The sequence below is a fragment of the Tenrec ecaudatus genome, chromosome X (genome assembly GCF_050624435.1).
Source record: "Tenrec ecaudatus isolate mTenEca1 chromosome X, mTenEca1.hap1, whole genome shotgun sequence".
Lineage (NCBI taxonomy): Eukaryota > Metazoa > Chordata > Mammalia > Afrosoricida > Tenrecidae > Tenrec > Tenrec ecaudatus.
Window position 1 is genome coordinate 5,682,190 of NC_134548.1, and position 17,417 is coordinate 5,699,606.

Sequence of the window (17,417 nt, forward strand, 5' to 3'; positions counted from 1 at the left end):
AGCAGTAAGTGGCGCCCATCCCTTCTGCTGGACAGCAAGGCCTCCCTGCTGAGCAGCAGGACCCACCCCCCTGCGGGCTCTGAGCTTCCTGCCTTCATCCTGAGGGAAAGAGGGAAAGACTGAAGCACGCATGCAACATCTTATAAACTACGTCCTACCAAAAAGGCCACGCGTGAAATCAAAGCATCGTACAGCATTTACTACTAAACACCCGAAAAGGGGGCTTCGGTTTAAGAAGGCCCGCCACGTATGCGGCGAGCCAACTGCATGTCTTTGGGCATAATGGTGACTCTCTTGGCGTGGATGGCGCACAGATTGGTGTCTTCAAACAAGCCCACCAGGTAGGCTTCGCTGGCCTCCTGCAGGGCGCCGATGGCCGCGCTCTGGAACCTCAAGCCCATCTTCAGGTCTTGAGCGATCTCCTTCACCAGCCTCTGGAAGGGCAGCTTTCTGATGAGCAGCTCCGTGGACTTCTGGTAGCGGCGGATCTCGCGCAGTGCCACCGTGCCGGGCCGGTACCGGTGAGGCTTCTTGACCCCTCCCTTGGAGGAAGCGCTCTTCCGGACAGCATTGGTGACTGGCTGCTTGCGCGGAGCCTTCCCAGCAGTGAACTTGCGCGCGGTCTGCTTGGTTCGGACCATCTTACGTTTGGGAGCACTGCGTTCCTGCTGCTGCTCCGAGTCTGGGTTGAATTCTGCCAAGCGAACAGCAGCAGAGAAATGTACACAGGTGACTGGCAATGAATCAAATCGAACGCAAGTTTCTCTCCCTGCCCGCATGGTGACCCTCCTTTCGTGCAATTAGTGAAAATGAACTGTCTCTCTCAGCTAGAGATTCGATTACAATGAATACAAGGAAGACAATAACGCCAGGACAGGCTACAGGCTACTTACTACCTGTTTCAAATCCCTCACCTATTTAAAAGCGAAAGTATTAAGCCTGGTTTCTGCCATTACGTGGGGGGGTTATTTACCGCAAATAAATTGTTTTCACTGCCAAACGACACACAAGGCAAGTTTCCAAGGCCCCTTGTTAATATTTTTTCTCTCTAGTCCGGGCGTAAGGCCAATTCTCTAACATGCAATGGAACTACTGATAACAGGGACCCTGGTTTTTCCCTGTGGCAAACACATTCTAGCTTAGAAGTTTTACAAATCAATCTCTTTAATTCCACCCACCCCCAATATTGAGTTTAAAACGTCTATTAAATGAAAGGTAAATAAATGCTCAGGAATGTCCAAATTAGGGAAGCTCTTTATATTTCAAAAATATTTTCAAGCTGCTCTCAGCATGGACAATTCGAGTAAACTTAATAAAAAAGGACAGATCTATCACAATGATCCAGATGCACGGCACCTGCTCCATTAGCTTTATCTGTCACGCACCCCTGTGCTGCAGCTCTCAGCGGCAGGGGCAACTCTTACAACATTTTACTGATCATAGGCAGGGACTGAATCTACAGTTCCCTATGCTGGCCAGTAAAAAAGTGCTTCTAATAGTTTCTTCACTGTACCCGTCCCTTCTAATGAGGACTAATTATTATACCCCTTAACAGTGAAAGGGAAAAAGGCAGTTTTTCATCTAGACATGTCTTGCCATCCTTTCTTGTTAAGGGAGAGAGAGAAGGGGGCTTTACACCTCTAATCTGCTCTGCTCGGGCCCATCACCCAGCAAGATGCCCCCAAACTTCCCCAAGGCCTTACCCTCAGAGCTCCTTCCTGGGGCCTGCAGGCCGCCCACATGCAAGCACATTTCTCCTACATGCGTTACTTACCCTGAGCATTAATATTTTCCCTTAAACTTACCAGATCTACCTTTCACCGCGGGACCAGGAGCCAAGATAGAGACTAGCTCTATCTCAGGAATCAATCGGATTCCAGAGGAAGAGGAAACTTATATACAAAAGAGACAGACCAAAGTTAGGTGCCGTGGTCTCTGCAGCAGAGACGCTCCAAGTCCAGAGCCTTCTTAGAGGTGAGCTTATATACACTTTGGATCCCGTAGCCAGCGTGCCCCTCCCTGCCAGCATTTGCACAAAGGCAGTGCACTTCTCAGGCATACAAAGAAACATTGACACTTCAAGATATTCATAGGCAGGAAGGGAGGATGAAACTGGGAACAAGAAGAAACTGATAAACTTGCTGCTGGCTGCTTTCTGCAACTTTTGCCTGGGAACAAGGGGCAAAATGTCCATTTTATCTCAGACCGAAAGACAGACCAACAGTGTTTCAATCAGCCCCCCTCTAGAGGAGCTGTGGTCCTCCTTCCACCACCTTGGGCTATGACATCCGTTGGTCCTGTCCCCTTGCCTAAGAACAAACCCCTCTTCCCCACCCTTTCCCAGCCTGTCTTGTCTTCCTTCAGGAATTTCCAATGGGCTCCTGCAGGGCAGCAGCCAGCACCCTGGGTTGTGCTTAGAGCCTGGTGGAAAGCTCCAAGGACTTGAAGTGCCACCAGAGTATTAGCGTCCCCATCTGGCCCAACAAGGGGGGGGACCATCTTTCTATTCTCCAAAACGCTTTCTGTTCTCTTCCCACCCGCCTGCTCCTCTGCGCTTCCGTGTACACCTCGCTAGCTTCCTCTTAGACAATTTTCCTGCACATCCATCAGGAAATCCTACTGCAACGTTCCACAGCCTACAGCAGAAGGGTGTCTGCGCTTGACTGGTAGAATTCCTCATGGTCTTTGGCATTTTTCTCTCTTTGTGTTTGTATCCTAAATATTTACAATACCACAAAATGTCAAAGGAAGCTATTTGGAAAAATGCAAAATTGGTTAGGGGCTCTAAAAATTGGCTGCCTTCCAGTCCCTTCAAGGATATTGGATTTTGCTTCATGGCTTAATAAAAACATTTTAATAAAATTTTATAAGTTTCTCAGGCATAGGAAAGCATTGGAAACTGCATCAGGTAAATCAGTCTTTCTGCAGAATAAAGGACCAAGTCAGTATTGAATGTGGCAAATCAGCAATCTTTTTCAGGAACAACTGGACTGCACTTTGCTTGGTCCTGGGTGGGTCTATATTGTTTTCGGACTCATCTGGAATCCTGTCCACTAGAGTTAATGTACAAGCCTTAGAAATTCTTATTCTCATATTGCTATTTATGTACAGAATAATATTTTAAGTTAAAAGAAAAAAAGAGTAGAGCAATCATCATTACAATCAAATTTAAAACATTTTCTGTTTCTGTGCTCACTGTTATTGACCGTCCATTTCCCCTGACCTCTCCTGCCACCATGCCTGTAGGAAACTAATCCTGGTCCTGTCTCCATAGCTTCACCTGCCCCAGATCCCCTATAAACAAAGAAAACAACAATAAAAACTCAACAACAATGAACAAATAAAACACAAACTTCTATCAAAAAGAATTAGAAAATATTAAAAACGGAAACAACTTTAAATGAGTCACACGGGGGATCACATGGTAAGGTGCTGTGCATCTGCCACAATCCACTGGTCACTGTGCGCTGTCCAGCAGTATGGCTAGTCACAGCCTGGAATGTGGCCAGAGACCCCGTCCATATGTTGACACGGCAAATGGATTAGGGGCTTCTGCTATCGCCCATGGCTTTCTGCAAACCTGGTGTTCACAATTCAAGCTCTAATACTGTTCCCCCATCAGGATTTTGCTTTATTGCTTACAATCCTGGATCACACAGGCTGGTGGGCTTCTTCATGTGAACTTGACTGACGCCTCAATTAGAGGGCTCCTCTTCAAGCTTTATAGGCTTCCTGGTAAACCTGCCTCTAGAAACCCATCCAGTTATCAGAACACACCCACGAGCTCTAGAGCACTGTGTGATCCAACCTAGCAGGAAGCATGCTCCTTCGTCCTCCAGGTCGCTGATAACCAGACACCCTGCCGCTGAGTCCATGCCGACTCACAGGGACCCTAGGGTCCTGAAACTCTGTACCTTTATGGAAGCTGATTGCTTCCCATCCCACACCCTCCACTGAGAAGCTGGCGGGTTTGAACCCCAGGCCTCTTGGCGCAGTATGATGCACAACCAGTGATCCTTAACACCAGGAGTTATTCAGCTATTATCCTGGGCATCCTGGAAGAGTGTGCTGAGCACCAGTTCTTCCTGGTGATCTTTCCCAAAATGTACAGCCTGGATTTAATCAGCGAACATCACTCAAGCCGAAATTGAGGAATACTTTTCAAACACCATTGTTAAATTCTCTTCAAAGGGGTCCGGGTGATAAGAGACAAAGCCAGGAGCCATTCTGAGAAGAAATAGGGAGACAACCAGAGGACGTTAACTAATGAGCAGGGATCAAATCTTAGAGGAGGGAAGACATGGATTGGACAATGGATGGCTTGCAATCAAGGTCCAAGGACAACAGGATTGCATCCATGTTCACTTACTATTTTAGACCATTTCATTGTGGGTAACAGACATTCTTTGCATTTGGGAATTCTGGGTGAAGAAATATGTTGGTTATTGGTGATATCAGCAACCATCTTTGTAAGTTAAAAATGATTGAAAAGTGTGAGGCTAATTCTTAGAAAATGTGATTTTAAGAGAAATTTTCCTTCCGTGGGACAAACTTCCCCCTGCTTGGTTTCACCTGCCTCGCACTTTCATGTGGTGTCTGTGAGGGGCCTTTAGGCTCATGTTCTATCACAGACAGGAGGAGCATGTAGTCGGCCTTGTTTTCCATCACGTGGCTGTTGTTGACATACATGTCCAACTGCAGCACCTGAAACATCTCACTGAGCTTATTAGTGAGATGCTGGGCAGACAGATGCCTGGGGGAAAGGCCAGGTGGGAGGCCCAAGGTGTGCAGAACACTCACCGTGGCCAGTGCTCAAGAGAAAGAGAGGCCTGTGTGTGCTCCACCCCAGACCAGCCCCATGGGAGACCTCAGCTCTACTAAGTGGGACCCCAACACTTTTTACTGGGTTTGGCTTCCTGGTCTAGACAAGGCCTGTTGTGCTCACCCCACTGAGAGCCATCAAGCTCATAGCTCCTTCCTGCATCTCTCTGGATCAGGATTCAAGGGGGGTGAGTTGCCTGTGAGTGTGATTTGCAGCAGTGCCCTGTGTGTCAGCAGGAGAGTGCTAGGCCTGCCTTCTTAGATGTCTCTGGACAGACTCCAGCCTCTCGCCTTGCTCCTAGCCGTCCCCTCCATCACCCTCTCTGTCGTAGTCTTGTCGTGCTGCCCCAACAGAAACACCACAGTGGATGGCAAAACACGCAACTTGTCTGTCTCAGGGCTTAGGAGGTAGTCGTCCAGGTCCATGGCAGGAGTTCCAAGGAGGCTTGGTGGTGTCCTTTGTGATTATGTGTTGGGCTGTGAACTGCAAGGTCGCCATTTGAAACCCCCAGCGGCTGTGCCGGAGAAAGTCGTGGCTTTCTACCCCAGTGAAGAGTTACAGGCAGGCAAACGCACAGGGGCAGCTCCACCCTGCCCTGCTGAGTCCCACTGACTCAATAGCAGTGAGAGTTTTGAGCTCCTGGGGAATATCTCTCTCTCTCTCTCTCTCTCAGCTCTAAGGGAAGTCCTGTGGTTCCATCCATCCACCCACCCATCCATCCAAACATCCATCCATCCATCCACCTATCCATCCACCCATTTTACATATGGCCATGGCTTATTTTTCCATTCATCAGCTGCTGCCAATACTGGTGACAATGCAAGAGAACCTGAAAATGTTCTGTTGGCAGGTGAACTTGAAGGAGCATCCTCCCGTCGGGTAAAAAGGCTCAACAAGGGGAGAATATGCCAGCTACTAGGTTCCTCATAGGACAATTATGGCCTAATTTCTATGCAGCCCTTGGTGACCCAGGTTGTGTGCTATGGACTCCTGGGATTTTAGGGTTTGTCTTCTCAAGGTGCACACCATCCTTCTTGGCCAAACCAGAAGGATTCCATAGAAGCCCCATCTAAGTGAACTGGGCCTGACCTCCAGCTCACCTGTAGCCCTTGGACTCTGGCGGAAACCGCCTCGTGTGAGAAGAAGCAGAGGACTGCTATCTATCCCAAACGTATAGAACTGGCAGATCTTGGACTTGGATGGTTTGCATCTCTTGCCTTGAGGGGACCCAGTGAATGGTGAGCCAGGAATACCATATACTTACTACTTTATTGCCCCCTTGCTTTCCTAGGACATGTATTAATCTGGTAGGTGTGCCTCTGCCATTGTGGAATAATATTATTGAAAGTATTGCCCTCCTACAAACCCCTTGTTTGTATAAATAATGTCCAGTCTTTTAAGAGTTTACTATGTAGAAGTCAGCCATTGATGTGCTGCTGTTCATAGCTGGCCTACGACATATAGTTAACTTTTCATCACTGTTTTAAATGCTAAGCCATTGACTAAATTAATGACACTCAAGATAGAATTTACTTTATCCCCCAAGGGAATGATGGGCAATGGTCTCTAACATTAGATGACATTGGTGTCTCTGAGGTGAATCAGAGACACATACAAACCACAGAGAGACACAGGAATGGATTTGGGGTAACGTGTATTTCTAGCCTGAATCTAAGGACAATGAGTTGTTTTGGCATGGCCCTGTCCCATGCTTACCCTCATGAAGAGGTCACTGAAGGTATGATCAAAGTGTGCTGAAGAAAGCAGATGGTTCCCAGCTATCAGAATGAATGGCATGTGGGTTCTTAAAGGTTTGTCTCCAAATAAGTAGCCATCTCAGACATCAACTAAAACCGCAATGCAAAAAGTACACTAGCCAGCGTGGTCCAAGGATTGTAAATAATGAAATCCAAATCAGAAGGAGGGAATGGTAACAGAGCTTAAATTGTGAACACCTTGCTTGGAAGCTCAAATGCATTTGCAGGTTCCCCACATGGATTTTGCCTCTGGTGAATCCTCTCTGAACACAGCTGAGGGATATGAAAGCCTTGTTGTCAGACAGGGACCATTGTAATGTCCAGTAGGCAGATACAGTTACATTAAAATGTAACATCATTATTTGAGCACCCCTTTGGCCCACTTTAAAGTTTTGCAGTGGGAAACACGAACGGGAAGGTGAAATCCGAGTGGATCAAGCCTCCTGTGAATACCCTCCCACCCTGGGCGCAGGCTGGCTCTCACGCGGAGCTGGAGAGTGGATGAGCACAGACGCAGTCAGGTTGCAGTGGAACACCTTCTCCTTTGATTTTCCCTTTCAGTCCCTCTTAAATTTGTTCTAATTTTGAAATATTTTCTGCTTTATTTTCGGTTCAGGTTTTACTCTGTTGTCCTTCGTTGCTGCTGTTGGTCTGTTTGTTGGGGTTGCTGTCCTTCGTTGTTGCTGTTGGTCTGTTTGTTGGGGTTGCTGTCCTCCGTTGTTGCTGTTGGTCTGTTTGTTGGGGTTGCTGTCCTCCGTTGTTGCTGTTGGTCTGTTTGTTGGGGTTGCTGTCTTCTTTTGCATGGCGTTCTCTAGGGGAAATCCAGGATGGGTAAATCCACTCTAGAAACAGTCACTGTGTTCATGGTGTCTCCAGGTCACTGCAGGGAAACACAGAGGAAAGGGGATGCTGACAATCATCAGTCCAAGAAAGAAAACTAGTTCTAAGACTGAGTGTGAGATGATGATTTGACAATATGACAGTAAAACTGGTTTTTAAAAGATCGTGGACCAATGGAACTAACAGCCAGTGAAATGTTCCCATGAACTTTTGAAGTGCTGTCATCTGCGTGAGCTTTTGCTTTCAGGCCTTGTGGGTTACCTTGACCGACCTAGGACTGGGGCTGCTGGCTAGAACTGTGGCAACATGTTGAGGAGCTGCTCTCAGTGCTTTGCCAGAGCCCTGCTGGACTATTCACTCTCAGAAGAAAAATGTCAGTGTGCATGTTCATGACCTTGCTCAATTCTTCCTTTGCTGCCAAGAGTCCCTTCATTTAAAACCCAAGGGAACATCTGCCAAAAGGACCACCTTTGTGAGCCTGCACATGACAGGCAGGCATTGGTGGAGTCCCTCAGAGTGTATGGGAAAGTGGGGTTTGCACGGAGTGTCTCCAGCCCTCTAGAACTTCGCTTCTGTGAGCTGCGCTCTCTTTTACAGAGAGTCAGTTTTGGGGAAAAAAAGCCTCCTCCTGGGATCCCTCAGAAAGAGCAATTTGGAGCCCAAGAGGAATCCCCGCTTTCACTAGTGGTCACAGCCCCAGGCTCTGCCACCAGCCGCTCTCCTTCCACCAGGGGGCACCCAGAAAGAAGAATATGAAAGGTCCCCTGAGATAGACCCCATAATCCTCCCACTCTTTCCTTTCTCTAGAACAGTGGATCTCAACCTGTGGATCTCAACATCTTTGGGGGTCAAATGACCCTTTTACAGGGGCCGCCCGATTCATAACAGTAGCAAAATTACAGTGAAGTAGCAACGAAAATAATTTTAGGGTTAGGGAGTCATCACAACATGAGGAACTGTGTTAAAGCATCGCGGCATTAGGAAGGTTGAGAACCACTCTTCTAGAAGATAAAGGCTTTTAACCATCTCACGGCTGAATGATTGGAAACCCTCAGAGAAATGAAGAAAATAAGCATTTTGCCACCTGAAGGTGATATTCTGAAGTTCTGCCCTCTAAACTTTTAGAGAGATAGATGGAAAGGCCAGGAGAGATAGGGATCTAAGTAAATGTGTGGCCATATAGAGGAGTCTGTGGGCGGCATGGACGCTGTGTTCATCCGGGTTGACTAAAACAAGGTCATAGGCACTCATATATGTCTCAGAAAGAGCTTTCTATACAAGAGCAATTGTATATTGAGAAGACATCCCAGTCCAGTCCAAATCAAGTCTTTAAGTCTGGTATTAGCCCATGTCTGATACCAATCTATTAAGTCCTCTCCAGACTCACAAAACACATGCAATAATGCCGAATGCAAGGATGATTACAGGCTAGTGGGTGCAAATTCTTGTGGATCCAGTGGAGTAAGCAGCTTAGTGCTGGCAGAAGTCTCCACCTGGCTTCTCCAGCCTTGAGGGCACAGGCTATATTCAGCAAAGCTCCATTTGTCTTGTCAGTAGAGCGTCTCTTGGGGAGTGAGTAGAGAGAGTGTCTCCCAACTCCAAGGAGTTCCCAGAATTCTCACGAAAAGGCCACGCCCACACAGAGGCCTCGTTAGCTATTTCCTGATGGACAGGCTAGACTCCACCCCTACACTCTTAATCTTCAAATTGACACCAGATTACGTAACTACTACAATTGGTTAAGCACTTGACTAGTAACCTGGTTAAGCATTTGACTAGTAATCTAGCCGGAGGCACATTGGAAGAAAGGTCTAGTGATAGATTTGTTTCCTTGAGTCTTTGATTTTCGTCAGTCATATTTGCTCGGAACGAGGAGTGGCCAGTTGTTGCGTACTACATGGAGACCACTGACCTGCTTTTACCTGGAGACATCAAGCAGACGTACAAAGACAGCACGAGTGCCCCAGTGCTCCTCTGAGCCTTGCTTTGTATCTCTCTAGTACATTGCATGCCTGGTGAATGTCATACTATCAACTTACAATTTTGTTTTCTGCTTCTCAAATTCAACCCATGTCACTAAAGACACTTCTACTGCGATATCTGGTAAGTATCACAGTGAGCCAGCAGTTCAAACCCCCAGCCCGCTCCTTGGGAGAAAGATGGGATTTGTACGCTCTTATACAGCTACAGTCTGGGAAACTCACGGGGGTCAGTTCTAGCCTGTCTTATGAACTGCTGTGAGTGTTCGTTCCCTCCCTCCTGCCAACGAGGTTCCAGTGAGTTTCCCGAGAGAAGGAGGTTCGTGAGGATCTGGTAAGCCTGACAGTGAGGGAGTTTATGTCAAGAACTATTGCTCCCGGGGCTTTAGTTCATGCGCGCATGGGTTTGCGCCAAACAGAAGGTATTGAAACATGGGACTGGGTCGGTGGATGGCTGCAGACAAGTTCACTCGGCACCACACAGGCTTTCAGTCTCTTTAGAATGCTTTCCGATAAGGACCCAAGCCAAACCCTGCTTGCCTTCAGAGCAGACCTGCCGAACCAGTTCCATTCAAGGCAAAGAGCCAGCTCAAAAGGTTATGGTGCCACTTTGGGGTGCATCCTGAAGTGTCATCTTGATAGATTTTTCTCAAAAGACCTGGAGAAATCATGGGGCTGAGCAGGATGGAATATTAAACATTGGAAACTGCACTTGTGAGAAAACGGTCCGGAAAGCTGAGCCGAGCCCTGGTTTTCCATTGAAAAGATGAACGTGTTCCTGTAGTGAAGGCAGCAAGACCTGTCTGAGGAGGAGAGAAGCTCCTTGGGATGGCCTACCCATCCACCCTACAGCCATGGCCTTATCCCTGCAGGCTTCTTTATGTCTCCCAACCTCAGAGAGCATGGAGAGGAGCCTGAGGGGCGCCCTCGGGGTGCCAGCCCTTCCACTTAGACGGGGTAAGGTGCCAAGGAGATCCGCATTCTTTGGGGGAGGTTAGGAGAGATGGAAACTCTGCAGAGAGGATTTGGCAACAAGAAATAGCTTCACATCTTTAGATTTTTGTTTAATAAAGTTTCTCTGAGTTTGTAGCCATGACTGATCAACAAGGTCTGAAGTTTGAAACCACCAGCTGCTCCTGGGGAGATAGATGAGGCTTTCTACTCCTATATAAAGTGATAGTCTTGGAAACTCACAGGGGCAGTACTACTCTTGCCTAGAGGGTAGCTATGGGTTGCCAACAACTCCAAGCCAGAGAGTTTGGTGGTTGCTGTGTCTAAATGATGCCCCAGTTGTCTCAAAGTAGCTTTCCGCTCCTCCTCAGAGAAACAGAGCTTCCATGCATGTCTTTGTGGCTGACTATGTGGCCACCTAGAATCGCCTCTTGGAAACAATGCTCAGAAGTGACACTGCTTGTTCCAAACTTCTGCACATGAGAAGGCTTTCAGGAAGTATCACCCAAGGGCTGTGGCCAACCCCTGCTCAGTGCACACTCCCAGCAGGACCGTGGGTAGGGCGACCACATCGTCTCTGCAGTAAAACAAGTCACTCCTGGCTACTTCCCACCAGAAGGTCCCACATTGAGCCTGTTCCCAAACGCACTCTTGATGCCCTGTGGGTTTTTTTTGCAGGGCCACTCTGAATGCTGCCACCATGACATTGCTGATCAAACGTGCCAACTGCCATGTAGCAGTCTTCATTGCTGTCACTATTGGATGGTTCCTCTCCAAGAAAGCCAAGCGTCCCACCGAATGGCAACTGTGCCACATGGACTGCCGGGCACCCTGCATCACTCCAAACCTGGCCTGTGTGGGAATGTGGGGAGTCTCTTTGTACTATCGGAACAGCAACAGGGACATCTGTTGCCCCCGTTTCTGCTAGAGCAGAACCTTTCTCCCTCTTGATATCCAAGTCTCCCCAAACCTCCTGCTGGTGGCCACCATCCTGGGACCGTGTGGGAAAGCTTCCATCACCTTGGCGATTAAGAGTGTGTACTTGGGGCGTCTTCATAGGGCGGCCACCTGAAGTCCATTCGTGGTCTCAGGGTTCTGTACCTGACTGCCAGCTCCTGCACCGCAGTCTTGGTGGCCTGGAATTTCTTCTCCATGCTCAGCGAGCAAAGGTCTGGCTTCCCATGCTCTGTCTCCCTGCCCTTCCTGCCCGACACTCAGGAGGTGGGAACGGCCTCTCGGATGGCGGCTCTGGGCTCTCTGCTGATGCGGCCAGTGGCCTCATTTTCCTCTCTTCCAACGTGTCCTGGGACAGCCAGGTGCACGCTTAAGCCACAGCAGGAAGTGCCTGTGTGGCTTTGTAGTCCATGGCAACCAGGGCCTTCCTGGGCTAAGTGATCTAGGGCAAAATCGCTTTAGGAAGAAAGTGCCAAATAAACCCTCTGGTTATTTTCTGTGTCTGGACTTAGTGCATTCATTGGTTGATTGAATTAAATAACTTAATTAGCCTTTCCTTTTATAACACCAATCGGTCTAAGTAGACCTGGAATGTAATTATGGGTTCGCTAACATAAATAAACAGTGCTATCAGTTTGGTCTGAGGACACTGGTGGAGCAGTGGGCTAAGCACTGGGTTGCAAAGCAAAGGTCAGTGGTCTGAAACCACCAGCTGCTCTGAAGGACACAGCTGACGGCGGCCTGCTCCTCTGGACTCTAGCAGCCTCAGAAAACCGTGTGCAGAAACACTGCTCTGTGCTAGGGGCTGGCTCGCTAGGAGCCAATGAGACTCAAGGGCTGTGGGTTTACAAGTCTCCTGCACAGAAACAAGAGTCCCTGTGTACAGTAACGCTTCACCTGTTTCTCTACTTACCTACTAAAAGCCACTGACTGAATTTATTTTCTGTGGTCTCCCTCCCTGCCACGGTGTCGATGCCGACTCCCAGGGACCTTGTCGGACAGGGTAAAACTCCTTCCATGTGTTCCTGTGACTGAAACTCTTTACGGGAGTAGAAAGTCCCATCTTTCTCCCGAGGAGTTTCGAACTGCTGGCCTTGTGGTGAGCAGCCCAGTTTGTACCCTTCCCCCTACCAGGGAGGGCTCCTAGTTTATGGTGCGGAAGCAAACGCTCTCTCCTTAGAGTGGGAGTGAAGCGTGCACGGGTTCTGCTGTGTTATAACTTGATTCCTCCTCTAGAGGCGGCTCCCCAGTGCTCAGAGGCAAAATGGCCACTGTTAGAACGGGAACAAAAGCAAAGCAGACCCAGAGTGTGGGTTTGAATGAACAGGTTTTATTAGAGCTAATGACCTGCCAGAGAGAATGGAATGAGAGTGAAGGGGGCAGGGGGAGGGGAGGTTGGAAGACAGCGTACAGAGAGAACAGCGGAAAGTAAGAAAGGGAGAGCTAGAGACAGGAAGAGACAGAGGGAGGGACAGACCTGCGGCCACATGAGAAGGTTAAGAAAGTCAGAGAGAGCGAACAGAGGGATCGTGTGTTCATAAACTTTTGGGACAGAAATACATTATTATGTCTAAAAGGAGCCCACCTCCCCCTCGCCCCCCCGCAATGGTTGGCTGTGGCACCAGCAGACTGGTGACTAGAGGGGGAGGTGTCTGTGAGAAGTCTTGAGAAGGTGAGGTGTCACTTTGTGCTAGGTGGGGGGATGGAGAAGGGGTCAGAATCTCTGGCTGTGGCTGAGAACCCTGGTGTTCCTGCTGGGCTCTTTAGTCACCACTGAAAGAAACGGTCCCCTTGTGACCTGTAACAGGTGACTCAGCAGCAGACTTCAGGGCCAGTTATCTCCAAGATAACTGTATCGCTGGCTTCACAACAGCCAGAGCTGGGCCAACACATGGTAAAATACCAAGTACTGCAAAGTTCCAAAGAGCGGGGAGAGGGGGCAGGGAGCACTGGAAAGGATCGTGATTGCATAAGCCATTTGAAAGGCGATTGAATCATAGCGGGGGGTGCTCTACAATTGATGTGGTAATGATTCTTCAATTCTACTTCATATGATTGAACGATTGAACTATTGAAATGTATGATCTGTCATCTACGTGCCAATAAAAATGCCAGGGAAAAAAGATTTAAATGTGGAATCTAAGTTGAATCATAAAAAAAAAAAAAGCTCGGAGAGAGATTTATGACAAGAAGACTGTGGGTCACACATAAGACACAAGTTCCTTTATTTTTCTGCACAAGCAAACTGCGTACACATACTGCCCCACCCCGGGTCAGCCTCCTTGAAACATCCTTATCACTTGTGTAACTGTCAGCTAGAGCTTTCTTGGAACCAAACATGTTGATCATAGTCGTAGGTAAGTATGAGTCCCTCCAGGGCCTTGTGCACATCTTCTGAAGCAACAGAAGGAAAAGGAACACAGGGCCCAGGCCCTTTGTGCTCAGACCTGCAGGAACACAGGGCCCAGGCCCTTTGTGCTCAGACCTGCAGGAACACAGGGCCCAGGTCCTTTGCGCTCCGACCTGCAGGAACACAGGGCCCAGGGTCTGGTTTGCTCTCAGACCTGTGCTGGTTATGCAGTCATATGCCCCGCCCCTCCGCTGCTGTGGGTCAGCGGGCTCTGACCCATCTCTGCTGTCAGCAAGCCCCTTGACGATCATGGTTTCCCAGAAAGTTACAGTTACTTCTCGGTTCCCACCAGGGAACACTGGTGAACACTGGGAAGAATATGACCCATTCCTCCCTAGAACGCTGTGCCTCCAACCGCCCTATTGCAGGGTGCTGTACATACCCTGGGACCAGGGATACTCCTCCTCCTGGGATTCAGAATGGCAACATCTCATGAAGTGCTTCCCTAGCTCACTCAGTGTCCTCAGCCTCCCCGGCACCGTCTCTATGGTACAAGTGGCTTCCGATGTCTATCACAGCTAGCGCCTATGGTCTGCATGGCAGCAGTGAGGGCCCCACCAACTTTGGTTTCAGTGAACAACAACCACCCCACAGCCATGGAGCTGGTTTAGACTCCAGGAGTGCTGGTGGCATGGCATGTTGAGCGCTGGGCTGCTAACTGCTGGGCGGGTGGTTCAAGCCCACCAGCCACTCCTAGGTAGAAAGAGGGCGCTATGCTGCACTCATCGAGAGTCACGGGCTCAGAAACCCACACGGCACTGCCACCCTGTCCTCGAGGTCCCGATGAGCCAAAACGGACTCGCTGGCAGTGAGTTTTGCGTCTGTGCCCGGAAAGGTTTGCTGTTTCAGAAACCCTAAGGAATGGTCTACTCTGCCCGATAGGGCCGGTCATGAATGACACGCCACATGACTCACCCCCATCACAGGATTGTCACCTCTGGGAGGAGGAACAACCCGGTGGTTTTAGAATATCCACACAACACACAACAACCATCGTTCTCTAATGCCAGAATGTGTATGTACTTTTTACCTGAAAAGAAACACTCCATATGTATTATTTCCCATTAGTCTCTGAGGCTTCTTTTTATCCCTCACAAAACAGTCTCACACTTCTGGCTTCGTTTCTATTCAGCCTTTGGTGACTCAGGCCGTGACGTGTGCTATGCAGTACTAGGACTTTAGACGTTGCCACTTGGAGGCACACAGCATCCTGCATCGGCCACACCAGAAGGACTCGATGTAGAAACCCCACTAAGTGAACTGGGCTCTGTCTCCTCAAACTCACCTGTAGCAGATTTAAGGGCCTGACTGACATGTACTCCACTAGATGTAAGACTGAAACACCTACTGTGAGAGGCAGCAGAGGATGGCTAGTCCTGAGAGATGGAATTGCCGGTCGTTAGACCTAGGTTCAAATCACTCAGTTTGAGGGTGCCCAGTGAATTGGTGGTGTAGGACAACCATATATTTACTATTATAATGCCCACCATGCTTTATTATGATATGTATTAATCTTGTAGGCAGGAGTTTGCATTTGTGAATGAGTGTTTTTGAAAGTTTTGCCCTATCATCTCCCCCATTTTCAGTGTAAATAGTGTGCAATCGCTTAAGAGTTCAATCTGTACAAGTCAACAATTCATATATTTCAGCCTGAAAGAGGCCTATACTTGTAAAATTTCCTTTTCTCAACAGTTTTTGATATTCTAGATCCTTGGCTAAATTAATGACATTATTAATAGAATTATCTTAAGCACCAGGGGGATGTGTGATAATGTTCTCTTTCATAAAATGAAAAGGATACCCCTAACGTGAACCAGAGACTTATATACACCATAATAGGATATGGAGCTTGCACTTAATTCTAGTCCCAATGTAACACCAATTGGTTCTTATGACATGGGCCTACTCTATATTCACCCTCATGAAGCAATCACTGAAAATATGGGTGTTTTTGAAGTATTCCTTTGAGAAGTGAGCACTTCCAGGGCCAATGGAAACACGCAGTGTACACTGTCTGTCTCCCTTCCTTCTTCTTCCAAAGAAATGTGTTTATCAGCCAGCCGGATGTCCAGTTTCTGCCTTTTGTAAACCCACAAAATGCTGATCGGGCGAAATATGGAGGCAAATGTGTAAAACTAGGTTTCTGGCCTCTGTAAAGGTTTTTCTTTATTAGATAAGAACACACAGTCATCAGTACGATACTACTTTCACAGAGAGAACACAGATGAAACTATATGGAGCATTTTGATTGTATAGGAAAATAAGACCAGTAAAATCGGTCAGAAAGGTTGGGAAATGGATCTGGAGAAAATATACACTCAGGTCATGACATGTTCAAAGCACTGTCTTCACAGCAAGGTGGCTCTTTATTTGCATTTTCTTTTTCTTGTGATTCGACGTCACTGTAACTGTTGCTTGTTCATAAATGGGGGGGGGGGGGGGCGGGTCTGCTTGTCCATGGAAGTGTCTTCTGACTGAGTAGTACGAGTATGTCGAGATATTTTCTTTCCCTTAAGATCAGCTACTGAGCGAGAAAGCGAATTTGCCCAGTTTCCCTGCAGAATGTTTCAATATTCGTAGCACAAAGTGCTGATGATTTCTAAGTTTCTACATCATGTCCTAGCAACCCGTCACGTACAAAAATCAATCAAATCATGAGTTTCCCCAAAATGTTGTCACATAGTTTATTTTCATGCTTTGGCTCCTTCCATAAACTTGATCAAACCTTGACCTTTGTGTTCCCAGTGGGTTTTTTAATGGATCGTGCACAATGTGCCAGGAGAATAAAATGAGAATTTGAGTGTATGATTGTCCTTTCAGGCAGAGTGCTGGGGTGGAAAGGGGTGCCATTTCGGATTACTGAATACCCAATATGACACTTGGCATGCTCCTCCCCTGCTGCTCAGAGCAGATGAAAATGGAGGAAGAAGAGGAGGCAGGAGAGGTGTCTAAGAAGAAGGAGGGGGAGGGGGAGGAGGAGGAGGCAAAGCCCCTCTTCTTTGTTTCAGGAAAGTGAGAGCAGGAGACTGTGGCCAGAGACCTTGTCCTTGGACAGGAAACTACAGAGTGGGATGGCTCTGGAGACAGCTCTCGCCAACATCTGACCCTTCTTGACCTTGCTTCTCTGTTCCTGAAACACTTAAAGACCCGGATAAACAAATGGGCTTTTCAGGGGACCTGTTTCATGGACAGACCATTTGGTACAGCTCTTCCTGTACGTGACAATTTGACATTGGAATTTGACGTGCCAGGTCTACTGCCATCTATTTCTTGAAGTGTTTTTATTGTGACAGTGGCTCTCTGGGAAATGGAAGGAAACCTAAGTTGATATTTGCTAATCCCTGTGGTCCTCTCTCTCTTTCCGTGTGTGAAAGAATGGAAGTGTTCCACAACCCAACTTTTCTCTCATCCTCGATGGCTAGGAGTCTTGAAAATTGATTATACAATATTACATATATATATATATATATATGTGATGTATATTTTTTACCTGTGTTAAAGCTGCACCACTAATAGTTATTGAGGCGGGCACATTCACGTGTGGTCATTGTACATTCCCACAATGACAGTTTCTTTGGAATAAAGCAACGCCACTGAGATTATACACATTTACAGAAGCCCAGTAGCTAAGTTAGTCTCAAAAGCAAGGCGAGTTTTACTCAATTATGTACTTCCACACGCAAAACTCAAATCCAAACTCACTG

General features: G+C 47.8%; 1 protein-coding gene across 1 annotated transcript; it reads right to left on the reverse strand.

The window, feature by feature from the left end:
- Positions 1–230: 230 nt before the first annotated feature.
- On the reverse strand, positions 231–641 carry LOC142434496 (histone H3.3A-like). Its single transcript, XM_075539205.1, has one exon. It carries the CDS (start codon positions 639–641, stop codon positions 231–233), a length of 411 nt encoding a protein of 136 aa, XP_075395320.1.
- Between the last annotated feature and the right edge of the window lie 16,776 nt (positions 642–17,417).

What these genes read in the sequence shown, in the direction of transcription:
- LOC142434496 (XM_075539205.1), bottom strand. Translation starts at nt 641, where the DNA reads ATGGTCCGAACCAAGCAGACCGCGCGCAAGTTCACTGCTGGGAAGGCT.